This window comes from Musca domestica, unplaced genomic scaffold (genome assembly GCF_030504385.1).
Source record: "Musca domestica strain aabys unplaced genomic scaffold, Musca_domestica.polishedcontigs.V.1.1 77, whole genome shotgun sequence".
Taxonomy (NCBI): Eukaryota; Metazoa; Arthropoda; class Insecta; order Diptera; family Muscidae; genus Musca; species Musca domestica.
The window spans coordinates 2,549,293-2,564,682 of NW_026712400.1; the positions used below are offsets into that span (position 1 = coordinate 2,549,293).

General features: G+C 30.9%; 3 protein-coding genes across 15 annotated transcripts in view; 2 read left to right on the plus strand and 1 right to left on the minus strand.

Annotated features, from left to right (window-relative positions):
* Positions 1 to 4,483, plus strand: part of LOC101901314 (pneumococcal serine-rich repeat protein) — a 520,206-nt gene extending 515,723 nt beyond the window's left edge. For all 13 annotated transcript variants that reach the window (XM_059130596.1, XM_059130601.1, XM_059130595.1 and 10 more), the window contains one exon: positions 1,018 to 4,483. In XM_059130596.1, coding sequence (XP_058986579.1) covers positions 1,018 to 1,062 — 45 coding nt within the window. In that variant the 3' untranslated portion in view covers positions 1,063 to 4,483. The remainder of the gene's footprint in view (positions 1 to 1,017) is intronic.
* Positions 4,484 to 11,708: 7,225 nt separating this feature from the next.
* Positions 11,709 to 12,991, plus strand: LOC131806488 (uncharacterized). The gene is made up of 2 exons (XM_059130618.1): positions 11,709 to 11,993; positions 12,051 to 12,991. Exons 1-2 carry the CDS (start codon positions 11,822 to 11,824, stop codon positions 12,638 to 12,640), a joined length of 762 nt encoding a protein of 253 aa, XP_058986601.1. The 5' UTR covers positions 11,709 to 11,821; the 3' UTR covers positions 12,641 to 12,991.
* A 797-nt stretch (positions 12,992 to 13,788) lies between these two features.
* LOC131806487 (ubiquinol-cytochrome-c reductase complex assembly factor 1-like) lies at positions 13,789 to 15,362 on the minus strand. The gene is made up of 4 exons (XM_059130617.1): positions 15,203 to 15,362; positions 14,892 to 15,092; positions 14,235 to 14,486; positions 13,789 to 14,160 (listed from the first exon to the last, which is right to left on the minus strand). Exons 1-4 carry the CDS (start codon positions 15,260 to 15,262, stop codon positions 13,879 to 13,881), a joined length of 795 nt encoding a protein of 264 aa, XP_058986600.1. The 5' UTR covers positions 15,263 to 15,362; the 3' UTR covers positions 13,789 to 13,878.
* Positions 15,363 to 15,390: the final 28 nt, after the last annotated feature.

Genomic DNA, 15,390 nt, shown 5'->3' on the forward strand with positions numbered 1-15,390 from the left:
TGGTACGAGACACAAAAGATTTATTCACATTTAAATGCTGGAGTGCTATAAGCCAGCTTGTGGTTTTGCAGAGAAATGTAAGGAAATCACACTATCACGCCCGAATTCCACCACGAATAACTTTTTTTCTAGAAAATTCTCGCTAAAATGCTTTTGTACGCTTGTAAACAATATAATGAGCTGTCACTGGAATAATTTTAATAACTGTCGGACGAGTGGCATTGAAATGACAGCAGTCTGAAGTTGGTTGCAGTTTTTTCATCTCATACAGTACCGATTTACAAAATCACCTCCATATCCCAATTCCAGATACCACCTCCATATATCAATTCCTTGGTATCTGTAATTGAGATATGGAGGTGGTAGACCTTCACTCATTACCAAATTTAGTACCATTTAGTACTTTTCGTACAAATATAGAACGCATTTCCAAAACATTGCCAAATCTCAAATACAGACATCATCAGTAATCTTAACATCAAATTTCAGAATTTCGGCTCTATTCCTTCACCCAATACAAAATATAGTACCATTCAGTACTTTCCATACAATTAGAGTACACATTTCCGAAACCACTTCCATTTGTTCAGGATACACAGCTTCACCCGTTCACTCTATATCTAACTATTCCAAACTTAGCACACATTTCCAAAACCACCTTCATATTTCAAACGTATTTTCCAACCTTAATTTGAATACCAAATTTTAGCTCTATCCGTTCACACTTTTCGTAACCATAAAGTTCGAATTTCCAAAAACCCTTTGGTTCCTCAATCCTACACTCTATTAGTGACTCGAATTCATTTTTCCATTTTTCCAATATAATGTATTCAATTTTTAGTGCATTTTGTCTGGTGAAAATTTTCAAGATTCTAGCCTCAGCCGTTTCGTCTGGGTGGTACATATATCCTGCTCTCCATTAGTGATTCTCGTCCCAAATTTTAGAATTCTAGTTCACTACGTATAAATATTGATTTATTCTTATGCATTTTATTAATACATTTTTATTTTTTGCAGGCAACAATGTATCGCGGAGGATTCAATCGCTTTACACCATATTAAATTCGATGTGGAAAATTACTGAAGAATATCCCAAAAAATGCTCAACAACCTTTAATTTGGTTGCAACACAATGTTGAAAAAAATATTTTATTAAATAATATTAACAAAAAAAAAAAACAAAATCAAATGCTCAAACAAACAAGTTAATATGCCTCCAGAAAATACTCATGCAACAAATAAATGATCACCCAAAGAAGAGACGTTACACTCAAAGCGAGGAGGACCCACAACATCCAACAACCAAATGGAATAAAAGTGTTTTAAAGAAAAACATTACCAATTGCAACAGAATATTTAAACAGAACAAAAAGGAAAAATTTACACTTTTATTGAAAACAAAAAATTGAAAAAGCAACAACCAATCGATTACTACACACCCACACACAAAACCACAAAGTAATTTATAATAGAAACTAAAAATAAATAGCATAACGAGAGTAGTTTTGTTCAAATTCAATGTCGTCCAGCAAATAAAATTTACAAAAAATTTGTAGTATTTAAAAATAATGAACAAACAAAAAAGAAAAGAAATCACACAAAAAATCAACAAAATTAATTAAGAAAATTTAATTATAAAAAAATAGATTTATACCAAAAACAATCGAAAGATGTAACACAACACACATACACACAAAATTTTAAGGGCTTCTATTTTGTTGATTAAGTATAAGTAAAAAATCTAAATACAAACACTTCTTTAGATATCGAACCTTTGTCAGCTGCAGGTTTAAGAAAATAATACACATTTTTTTCAATTATTCTGTTTAGCCATAATGGCCAGCCCTTTTCTTCGTTCACACAAAATCTTTTGTGTTAACTAGAATGAAAAGTGGCTAAGTGAAATACAAAATTGTTTCTAAAAAGTGCTGTGTTGAACAGTTTTTAAATTATATAATAAAAAATCAACCTCAAATTCATGTTAAGAAAAAATTAAGTCAGATAAGATTAATATTTTTTTTAATTGTTTACAATTATTACAAAGAAAATGGCAGCATAAGCTTTTTTTAATATCAGGTAAATTTAATAGTAATTTTTTAATTTAAAATTTTTTAATGAATATATTATTTGTTTTTTTTTTCTCCTTCTTCGTTGCTTCCAATTTTTTTCTTAATTTTAGATAATTAATATAATAATTTAGATAATTTGAAGTTCATCAAAATTAAATATAAATCTAGAGTGCAGCATAACTAAATTCCATTATGTAAGGTTATAGATAAAACGATAAATTAGGATTGTTTCTCAAAAAAAATGCACACAAATCACAAAGTTTTATTCCGACCAAACCGAATTAAATATATTGCAATATGTGAAAAGTCCAAAGAATATTATACCATTACATTTTCGAAATATCGGTAACATTTGGCGTGTTAATTTACTTGAAGGCATAAACCAGGCAATTTTAATATTCAAGAGATGTGAGCACTCTGGCAGCAAAAACGGATCCCCCCTATGGCGATGTTTCACAAAAGTGGAACACAATGTCAAATGAAAACACTTCTAACATTTGTAACTAGTTATGCTGTACATTTTTTCACGAATTACTTCGAGAAAATAATTCACTTCCTTGCAATTTTTAAAATACTCCAATTGAAATTGATCAGCCCGTATTTCGTCTAATCAACAAATACTCAATTCGTACGTAAAAATACTCATGGCAAAAGCTAATTTGATTTGAAAATCAAAAACAGAAAATACTCAGAAACATATTAAATATTTTTTCTTTAGTTATAGGTCTTATGATATGATATTTTACCAATTGAGAAATCTTCCGAATTATGCAGGTAACTTCTAAACAGTACTCAAGTAACTATTCCCTTTCGTCATGTGCCGTCAACATCACCCAGTTACTTTTGTTTGCAAGTTATTTAAGTTTTCGGGAATATATATTATTGGGCTCCCAATGATTTTCAAAAACACTGCCTGCAATTGAAGGAAGTTTAAATTTAATTTCATTTAAATTAGAGTTATCGTATTTTAACGATCCAAACGAGTTTTAATCTCGCATACAGTCATATAAATATTTTAAGCCTTTCTTTTATATTCTTCGTTTTTTGGTTCCTTTTTACAATTTTAGAATTTTTAGTTATTGTTATTTTTATTATTGGCAGCTACATTTATTACTTCATCACCTACTTTTAGCTTAAACAAAAATAATTCATAAAAAAAAAATTAAAACCAACATAAAATTAAAAATTAGTGAAAAACGTAGACATATCCTTGATATATACAATAAAAATTTATATAAATGCAAAAAAAAAAAACAAATATTAAAACATTTGAAAGTACTAAAATAGTTAAGCTATTTCATATTTCATTTATGTATTGTTTTCCTTTTTGTAAAGAAAAACAAACAAAAAATATGAACATTTTTCCAAACAAAGCAACAAGAATTTATTCAAAAAGCAATCTACTATATTTTTTAAAAACAAATGAAAATACTCTACACATTTTCGCATTGTAAAATCTATTTTCAAACAACTCTCTAATTACTTCTTTCCTTAAAAAAAAATAAAAACAAAACCGAAAATTTAGGGCGCATTATTGTATGAGTGTGTTCAAGATGCAAAGAGTAATAATAATATTATTTAACATGAGACAGCTACTTTAAAAATTATTTACAAAATAAAACTATTGTGAAAATCTTAAAAACAAGAACTAAATTAAAGCACACACAAATGCTCAAATTATTATTAAAAATAAAATAAGAACAAAAAAAGCCATAAATATTATAAATATATATATTCTTTAGCTGTTAAGAAAGTAAACATTATTATATCCCTCAACAATTAACTCTCTTTCCGCTCCCTTTGAAAGCAACAAAAAACAACAACACAAATATTTCTCTAAATGTGTTTATTTTTTTCTATTTTAAATGTTTGAATGTACTAAAAATAAAAACTTAAATGTTTTATTGTGCAATTGTTTACTGTGTACATACAAAAATTAAAAACAAAACACACACACACACATTTAAATTGAGACAAAACTAACGTGAATCAATCTTTGAATTAAAAAAAAAAACAAAAAAACATATTGATCTTCCCTAAAATACTTGATGTTTACAATGTAATTCCTTATTTTTGTTAAATGATAAAATTGCTGAATTTACAAAACTAAACAATTGTTGTTCTGTAAAAACACTTTAATTTCCTTGGACACAAAACACCAGAGAAGGACCCAACATGATGAAAATTATAACACTTGGAATAAAATATGATATGACAGCTAATGCAAAATGTTGGCCAGGGGATACGAAACATTTTTGACTTCTTAGTCAGTCAGTCAGAATCCAAAAATGTTTAAATGTTTTGCCAAGGGGATACAGCATTTGCTTGTGTTATTGGTGTTTCAGGACTCGATTTTTGGTATATCCCATAAACTTAAAGTTGGAGTATTTTATTTTTCTCCTTTTTATATCAAATATATATATATATATATATATATTTGATTTGTATTACTCTAAAGAATTCAAATATGCAATGTTGTGTCTGGAAAATTATCACAACAACATTCTGCAGATGTGTGCACTGCTTGTCTCACACAATTTATGTCATACGTCATATAAAATAACAACTCACACCACATCATTTGGGTCCTGATGAAGCTTCCTTAGAATTACAACAAACAAGTTCACGTTTTTAATACTCTTACGCTACAAATGATTGCTCAATTAAAAAACAAACAAAAATTCAAAATAGTTAAAGAATTTTCTGATTTCAAAAGAACATATTAAACGCAGGTAAACAAACGTCCTCCTTAACTTTCTTCACAACAAACTTAAAACTCTATTTTTTCATATTACAAAAGAAATTATTATACAAAGGGGAATAAATGTTTTTTTTTTTTTTTGTGTTGTAACACTTATTTTTCGAATTTATTTTTGATTAAGACAAAGCAAATGTCTTATAGTATTTTTTCTTTAAAGTTTAATAAGGAAAAATGTTATAGTTTTTACAAACAACAAAGCCAAAGTTTAATTTTAATAAGATATACTCAAATAAGCAAAGAATAGATTTGAGAAATTGTTTTATTATACAATTTAAATATATTATAATTTTCAATTATTATTTTTTCAATTATTTCCTCATTATTTGTATTTGTCTATTTTTTTTATAAATATACATACAGTAAACATTATATTTTCATAATTATAAAACTCAAAAAGTATATAAAAGTAGTTTTACGATTTTATGTAAACAATGTCAGTAAAAATAGTAAAATAAAACTTTAAAGAAAAGAAACAAACAAATCAAACCCATCAATTGCCAAATTAATTGTAGCTTTTATCAATTAAAAAAACACACACACAAAACAAAATGTTTATAAAATAAAAAAAGAAATGTGAGAAATATAACACAACATTAAAATATATATTATATAAATTTATAAAGCTTATACATAATATATAGACAACATAGTTTGTAACATTAATTTCATTTTATTTTTATTTTATTTTCTTCAAATATTGTTGTAATTTTAATTTTTAGTTGATTTTTTGTCGTTTTCATTCAAAAAAAAAATCTGTTTTAAGAGTTTTAAAATAAATTCAGTTTTATTAAAAAATTAAAGACGTTTTTTCTCTTACCAAAGATTTGCCACACTCAATAACAATTTGCAAATATTCTGTAAACTTGTGATTTTTTTGATATAGACCCTATCGGGAAAAAAAAACCTTTTAACCTGGTAGAGTCTAGTGTTTCTGGAACTAATCGTTGCTGCATCTCAGTGACCAAAGGGCCTCCTTAGACACGACAAATTACCTCGTGATTAATAACTGTTTGTTTGATTTTTACTTCACTTTAAATTCGAGCTTTTTGACACTTAAGGATTAAATATTTTTTTTAAAACAGCCAAGTAAAAATCCTCGCCCACAGTTTCTTAAAGATTGACAGGATAGCAAGTCAGAGCCCTACATCTTCTTGTACCATTAAAGTCATAGCAATCCGAAAAATTTGCTTTTATTGCCAGGAAGACACAGCATTTGTTGTGTTATTATGCTCGTTTTCGATTGCCTGGATGTTGTTGGACACCCCTACAAAAATGTATTTATCAAAAATTCTTCCTCACCAAACTGTGTATCTAGGTGGGAACCACATTTGAAACTGCTAGTAAAATATAAATCTACTTGCAATCAAATTACATCAGAAATTTCATTGATTTGTTTTCCTAATGGCGGAGATCTAAAAACGTATTATTTTATTAATTCTAATTTTATTGTGGCAAACCTTCTGAGCTTTTTAATGAGTTATGAGTTTTTGATGTATTTTGTATAAATTTTTTTATTTTTATTTATTTTTGTTATATTTTGGAAACAATTCTCAATAAAATACGTATCAATGTAGTTTTTAAAAAACCAAAAAAAAAAAAAAGAAATAACAAACAGTAACAAAACATGTATTATGTGCCAAAATGTGTGTAAAATTTAATTTTAGTCTCTGAGAAACTAATAAACCCCTCCAAAAAAAAAAAAAAAAAAACACAGAACAAACACATTGAGCCTCAATAGCTCATTTGAATCAAATAATTAAATAACGAAACATTAACAATCTATTTTAGCACCTAAATTTAAAAATAATGAACAAACTACAACAAATATTCTAATTTCAAGGAATATTTTGGAATTAAGACACAAATAAACCCTTTATTATTTTTACTTTCGATTTAAAAGGTTACAAACAAATTGCAAAACTTTGAACAATCACAGTCCCGTTTGATTTTGTTTTCCAATTGAGATTACCTTTACCAAACGAACAAAATCAAAAGATTTTAACCAAACTCAATGTGTTTGGAGATAGCCTGTTCTATGGTGGCAGGATGTAAGAATTTTTGTTGTTGGTGATCTTACTACCAGTGCACATCAAAGGCCGTCCTCCAACCACCGACGGGTCATATGGTTAAGAACAAAAACAATGTCATCATATTTAGAGATTTATTGATTATATTGACAGCAAGTAACGATTTTTTCTTTCCATTTTGTAAGGTTGTGAACTGTGAAAAATTTCATAAAAATAAACCAACAAATTATAGAACACAAATGAAAATACAAAAAAAAAAAACATATAACATCACAGCTAAACAAAAAGAAATCAAGAAACAATAAAAATAATAAAAAAAGAAATATTAATTTGCATTTTTATTTCTCAAAGCATTATAATAAAAAATCGGTTCGTTTATTTTCAATTTATTACTTTATTTATATCTGTTAGTATTAGAAGTAACACTATGAACAGGAAATCTGGGAGGTGGAAAATTCCTTTTGGATATGAAAGGTCTTGACGAAGGATAAATTCTCCCTAGATCGAACTTCCAAGCAATGTCGTAACGAATTTTATGCTTGTGACACAGAAGATCTTCGTGAAAACGGCCTATCAGGCATGCCACAGAACCGAATTCCGATCGAATGGAATTAATGCCGGAATTACCTTCTTCAGAAAATTAAAAACAACATTTTTTCAGAATGAAGCCACTTTTGATTTGGCAAATGTGTTTTATGGACACTTTTGACTTTAAATACTTTTTGAACTCTTATAAATTATGAAAATGTCATTTATATAAAAAATACACATTTAAATGTACATTTTCTATATTTTTATTTAAAATATTTTTAATAAATATTTTAATAAGTTTTCTTTTAAAGGGACGAGCACAGGATAAATTCATAAAATTTATAAGTTAAAACTAACTTTTTTTTATTAAAATGCTTACACTGAACTGGGTTAGGACTAGGGGTCCGAAACATCTCTTAAATTCCTCCGGCGTCTTTTTTTTCTATTGTGTTCAATACTTTGCGCCTCTTTTACGGAAACAATCGAAATTTACACTATAACCACTCTTTTCGCACAAAAAAAATAAAATTTTTTAAACAGCATATTTTTCACAAGTTTCACTTCTACAGTGTATTTCAGAATAGGTTTAGATTTGTTCGAATTGGTTACCTTTGGCACAAATTATGGCCAATGAAACCGTCACACGCTGCCCGAATGTTGCTCTGCGGCATTTTATCCCATTCCCGGCGAAGCGCCAACTTTGCTTTCCAAAATACTCCAGACACAATAGTCCAACGGATTGGTATCCGGAGATTTTGGTGGCCATTGTGCGGTGGAAATGAAGTGAGGAACTTCATTTTGTAACTATTCTTGGTGCTGAGTCCTATTGGAATGTCTAAGGTCTGCGGCCAAAATGTTTGCGTGCCTAAGGCTTAAATACACCCTCCAGAATATTTTTGCGATAATATTCGGCATTTATTCTGATACCACGGTCGATTAATACGAGCGGAGAGCGATCATCGGCTGTTATGGCGGCCCACATCATCACCATGGCCGGCGCTTGAGTTCTGGTGGCCAACCGAAGGTGCACATTTTCAGGTGACCTCTTTGGCAAGTAAACACGATCATTTTGTTCGTTTACAAAATGCTGGACAACGAATGTTTTCTCATCGGAGAAAACCAAATTCGGCCTTTCACCACTTTCGGCCAAGCGAAGAAACTCTTCAGCTCTTTTGAGTCTATTTTCTTTCTGTTGCGGTGTGTGTTCTTGCACTTTTTGTAATTTTAATGGCTTCATCCCGAGTTCATTGTTCAATATTTGCCGAACGGAATATTGCGATATGTTCAGCTCAGGAGCCATTTTTCTGCCACTGCGACGCGGGTTTCGATCAAGTCGCTTCTTTACTTTTCGAACCATTTCTGCTGATGTTGCGGTTTTCTTCCCTCCACTTTCTTGACGTCGGGCTACGCTACCAGTATCACGGTAACGAGCGATGATACGAGACACAAGAGACCTTTTCACATTTAAATGCTGGAGTGCTGTAACGATGGCCACATGTAGTTTTCCAGCCAAATATAAAGAAATCACACTATCACGCTTGAATTCCATCACGAATAATTTTTTTTCTGAAAAATTCTCACCAAAATGCTTTTGTACGCTTGTAAACAATATAATGAGCTGTCACTGGAATAATTTGCAGTTGGAAAGTCTTCTAAATCTTACAACCGCACTTATAAAGCATAACAAGTGGAGAAAAATGTAAATGTTTATAAGTGCGGTGGTAAGATTTAGAAGACTTTCCAGAAGAATTTTAGTTTTATTTAATTCTTTGGTTCCTCTTCTATTGAGCTTACGATCTCGTCACTTGGGTAAAAAACGTTTTTTGTCATAGAAGTTATTTTTAAAACAAGTAAGCAAAGGTTACAGTCGAGCGGGACCGACCGTTGAATACCCTACAACACTATAATAAACGATACAGTTTATATAGGCGAGATACTCGAAAGAATTCCACAAGATATTGTGACAAATAATAAAAGAAAACCATCAGGTTTCGTTCTCTAATTTTCGAATAATAGCAACTTAAACTAATTTGCTCATTTCCAATTTATTGGTAGATGTTGCACTTAAATGGTCTTCCTAGATCTGGAACCAATATTTCCCAAAGACCTATAATCTCTCAGAAGTGGCAAAAGATTAACATTGGCAAACTCCTTCACACATTGAATATTTTTGAATGGTCATCCAAAACTGCTTGGCTTTTTGCAATGCCCGTAACCCCATTCAAATGCGCGTGAGGATCGGGCAATAATTACGACCTGCTGACAATTTTGCAGTTATTTTGGTCCATTTCAACCCCTAAATATATGGCGATCATCTTCAAAAAGAGTAGGCTTCTATTCTGACCCTCATCTGATCCCCATGCAAAATTTAGTTAGGATCGGGCCATAAATGCGATCTGTATATGATATCCTGATATCCTAACTACTTAGTTTTGTTAGCTGTAGAAATATTACCAAATGTTTAATTCAAAATGAAAATATGCCAAAAATATGACAAAATTGAAAAAATATGACAAAATGTTACAAAATCAATATTTTCATCTTTAGAGAGATATTTTTATGCGATTTTTTAGACGTTTTTTTCTTTCCTGCCAAGAGGCTATTCTGAATTAATGAGAACTGTCGAAATCAGTTCAGCCGTTCTCGACATATAAGAGCTCTTTCAAGCATATCTTCTTGGATAGACACATATATCGCACATATTTTGCTATATATCCGATTTATTGTATGTTAACATCAATGTAAAGATCAGGATTAACCTTGTCATGGCTTTGTGATTTCGCCGGGATTTAAAATATTTGCGGTTTAATGGAAAATTTTGATTTTTTTCAACAAAAAAGATGTGGTCTATTTTACCCGCTAAATATTATCCGATAACCACCCAAATTGGTAGGCTTCTTCCCCGCCTTAAACTCTATCTACATGCGAAATGACCTGTAGAGCAACTGCAAAATCAGCAAATTTTTCAGTTTTTGTTCCATTTCAACCCCTAAATATTATGCAATCCTCTCCAAAAGAAATAGGGTTCTATTCTGACCCTAGCCCCACCTGCATTCTAAATTTCGTGACGATCGGGCCATAATTGCGACCTGTAGAGTGATTAGAAATTAACATGGACAGACGGACAGACGGACAGACGGACGGACGGACGGACATACATAGCTAGATCGACTCAGCTCCGCGAGATAGGAAGATCCATATATACTTTCATATGTGGGAAATCAATATTTCGTTGTGTTACATAATTTTTGGCCCAATCAAACTTATAATACCCCCAACACATAGTGTTGTAGGGTATAATAACTTCTGGGGAGAATATCCCAGACAAAAAACAAGGGAACCTGATGAGGATTGGTGGCTCTTTCCGAAACCTAGGTATTCCCTGCCTTACCCCCTGGTAAACATTACCATCGTTCTCCACTAATAATCAAACGTTGTTTTTATAAAAACAACAATAAAGGGATAAAGCCTGACCATTTTGCAACAACAGAATCTACTAGTTTTAATTTTTTTCCTATTTCATAAAGTAATAAAAATTAGTTATCGTAGTAAAATGTTGTACATTCTTGCAGTTCTGGAACAGACTTTAAGTGACTTCAATATTTTCACTCATGCCCCTTCAACGAAAACGACCTCTTCCGATCCGAAATTTTTGAAGATAAACTGTGAGAGCATTCCATTTGTCTATATCATTTCTAACAAATAAGAGCATATATTCAAACAATGAATTATGCGTTTTAAAAAGCAAAATAAAAAGTACAATTGTGAATACAAAGCAAAATACGACAATTATTTTTCCTGTTCCTTTCAATGCATATTACATTCGCTTTGGTCCAAATTTTCATAAAATTCTGGCAACAAAAGTTAAGAAGAAATGAACCATGTTTTTATGAATGATCAAGATTGGCTTGTGAACGGGTTGACCGTGTACCATGGTAGAAGAATATAGGTAGATGCAACAACGCTTGGGAACATTCATATGTCAAAAATTTTAAAGTGTTTTGTCAAAAATAAGTATATCTTTATATGTTTTCTTACACGAAGTAAATCGGAGGATGTATGTATTTTTCAACAATTTTAACAAATTTCAATAATTTTTCATTCAAGATTTTCAATTTCAAAATCAGTTTAACAGTTGATTGTCCCAGCAGTTATGTCGATGCGAATACCGGTATGTGCCATGCTGTGTATTTAATATCCAGATCGAACAATGTTGTTCTAAATCCCCTGGGAACATTCTATAAAATTCATATATGTAGTTCAAGTATTCAATCTTCATATGTGAACCCTACCAAATAGATATTTGGTCGTATTTTAAATGTTGTCAGCACTGTTTTTTACGACGCCGATTACAAACCGTGCATTACGGCGCAGCATATTTGTTTACGTTTTGATTATTAAATGTAAATAATAAAGTACGATAGAATAAAACAATGACCAAAACAAGCCACAAAAAGAATCGACCATTTGATTTTAAATTGATTTCATTGGTTGAGCCTCACCCCGTGATATACATGAGACAGATACCTGGGATGTCCTCCTTTGAGATAATGAAGACGAAAAACAAAGTCTGGCAAGAAATTGCCAATGAAATGGGTTGTCAAGGTAAATGTACCACAAGTTTCCTTGTTCTCTACAAAACCATAACAATTATGTTCTTAGTTCAATTTTGTTTAAGTCGATGGAACAATTTAAGAGGACAATTTCAAAAAGAGCTTAAACATTGTAATGAGCTTTGCCCCAAAAGTGGTGTGATTCGTGGTTCTACCTGGCCATACTTGGATAGAATGCGGTTTCTGGAATGCACCGTACAAGCCTACAAACCAAAGAAGGAAAGAGAAAGAAAACGCAAACCAAAGGAAATTCCCGACCTGTTGCAAGAAACCAACAATTTCTGGGAATCCGATGACTCCAATTCGAAAATGACTGATGACAATGAAGACAATGAAGAAAACGATATGGGAAGCGACTTCCATATCGAACTGCAAACAACTGAACACGAGGAAACCCATCAATTGGAAGAACAATTTTCTGATTCTTTTTCGATAATTGAAGAAATTGCCGAGGAGATTGTGGGCACAGAGGATACCATTGTCGAAGATACTACAGATACTATTAGACGAATTGAAGCGCTTTACATGGGATTTGATGGTGAACCAAGAGAACGCATTGAAAGAAGGATTTTAGCATTTCTATGTAAATGCCAATTACGAGCTTTAAACAATCAAGGCATAGAAGATTTATATATTTAGGAAGCATTAGTATTTATAACGTATTGAATTAATTTCTAAAAATCACCTCATCATCATATACCTCGAGCCGTAAAACAAAAATACGCATGGTATCAGAATAACAACAACAGCAAGAGTTGTTTTACAACAATTTAAAACATCAAAAATATGAAAATTTATTGGTAGAAAGTAAAAAAACGTCGCCTAAGAAATCAAATCTTAATGTAAATAAAGAAAAACTAAGCATTAAAAAGCGCACTTCCAATAAATATCATTATCGTACTAGGCTTGCTTCCAATGACTACAACAATGTAAAATATATTCCCTTAATTAAGAAATACATTGTATTTAGATAATTCATTTTTTCACCGATTTCAATTTTACTACATTTCATTGGCGATTCATATTTACTAGAAATAGTTCATAATACAAGTTGTCAATGTCATACATTGTTCCATACATTGGAACAAAAAAGAAATGCATGGACAAATCAATGAGGTAACGTCACGCAATCGTATTTTTAAATTTTTTTAATTATACTATTGACATCTCATTGTTAAAATACGCATACAAAACTTGTATATGTTCAAATCAGAGATGGAAACCTGTCAAGGGGGGTTACCTTGATTAGATTGTACCATTATTACTTACAGTAACAAATATCTATGTGGCTGTTGTTGAATTGTAATAGTTGTAATTTAGGTTAAACTTTTTCACAATTCTACTCATGGAAGAATAATAAGATGTTGTTAAAGATACAGTTTTAAAAAAATATGTTGACATATGATTGTTTGACGTTACCTTCTTAATATTACCATAAAAGTACGACTATATTGAACGAATTGTCGCCTTTTATTTACCGCGAAAAAAAATGTTTTTTATGTTTTTTCATCCAGATGGCATTTAAGAGAAATTCTATGTATAACAAAATGTATATCTCTAATGTACAACAAAAAATGAAAGTAATGGTCTGTTTCTCTAAGCCAATCGAGAAGCTTCATTCGTTTCCTGTTCTGCAAGTGTCTGTTTCTGTTTTCTACCCAAAATGGTGACTAAAATCGTCAACTCAAAAATAAAACATAAGCCCTTTTCATATAAATAGGTATCAGTAAATGCGTTCATTCGAAATCGAATATTTAATTCAATCACATATATAAACATGCTTGTAGTTTGTTTTATAGTTTTCAAATTTACTTTTTAATAACTCGTATTTTACTTTAATTTTTAAAATTAGCGAATAGTACAATTCAGAAAACAACTTAAATGTGAATTTTATTTAAATCCTGCCAGGGTATTTTTGGTTTAATTAGGAAATCTTGGCGGGACAGATTATCTAGCATAACCACTTGACGCCTCACATATTTAACCAGTCGTTCAATTTTTTCATAATCATCACAATTTAAAGCGAAAAAACGTCTCCATAATGCAGCTGCCAATACTCGATCTTCAGACATAATACCTTCGTCATAGGCTATCAAAGCTGCCTGAAATTGTTCGGAGAGTTCTTCAATTTGTTGGCGAGTTCGTGAGGGATTATTGGCCTACAAATATTTTTAAAAGTAACAAAATATTACATGTTTCACAGGTACAATATATAAGGTAATTATGTACTCACTCCCAATTTTTTAGCCCTGGTATTAACATCTGACCATAAAGCTTCAACAATGCAATTTCGTAAAAATCGACCATCTTCACCAGACTCCGATCCTTCGGCCATTGATCGCAATAACAGCATCCATACATGTAATTCAGTTACCAAAAACCATGAATTAAATGTATTAGGCATATTGAAGTCATTGAAGAAGGCTAAATAATTAATTTTATCCGCAACACTCTCATACAGCATATGACTGGCTACACGTATCCTCTGTAAAGATAATTAATAGTTATCGCCATTTTCGCAGCATTAGTTTTCTGTGTTCCGAACACATCGGTTTGAAAATGATATCATTTGTAGTTACAATACCGGGGTGTTATTTCTCATATTGGGTAAAATGTTACTTTGATCAACCTTTTCATTAAAAAAAATACTACAAATTCACTTTGATCCAAAAATTCTTCTCCAGATATATAAGGATTTTTTACTGGCATTAGTCACCTACCTGGATCAAATCTAGCTCATCATTTGAGCTAGGAGCCAGGCAATGACATATGCCAGAAAAACTCCCTTAATGTATTAAGGTCATAAATACTTTCGAGAAACACTTTAGAACGAAACGCTTGAGAATCAATAGAAATGTTAAATCACAACATATATACATTTCTTACTTACAGCTTTTGAATTTGGAGTAAACCCAACTTTTTTCAAAACTCTCTTTATGATTCCATTGCCTTGGTCAGTTGTTGGCGTTGTAGTTGTAGTGCTAGCAGAACAATATTTGCATGTATTTAAGAAAAAAGGTTTAAAGCTAGAGTTGGTGTTATCTGCTGGCTGGACTAATTGTTGTATTTGTGCGTTCGATGCAGTTGAAATCTGAAAAGATGATTATTTTTATAACGCAGTACCGATGTTTATGTAAGAACTTGATAGAACGCATTGGGACCAAAGCTCATCTTGGAAACTACATTAATTTCTTTATTTACCATTGGAATCAAAACATTCCTGCTATTCGAAAGCCTTTGTAACAATTTAGTTGTCAACATAATTAAATATAATTTATTTTTTCTAAAATTTAATATTGTAAACAAATCCAACCACACTACTGGAACCCAACAAACACAAAAACACGAACAGCTTGTTCAAATTGTTAGAAATTTGACAGTTCGCTTAC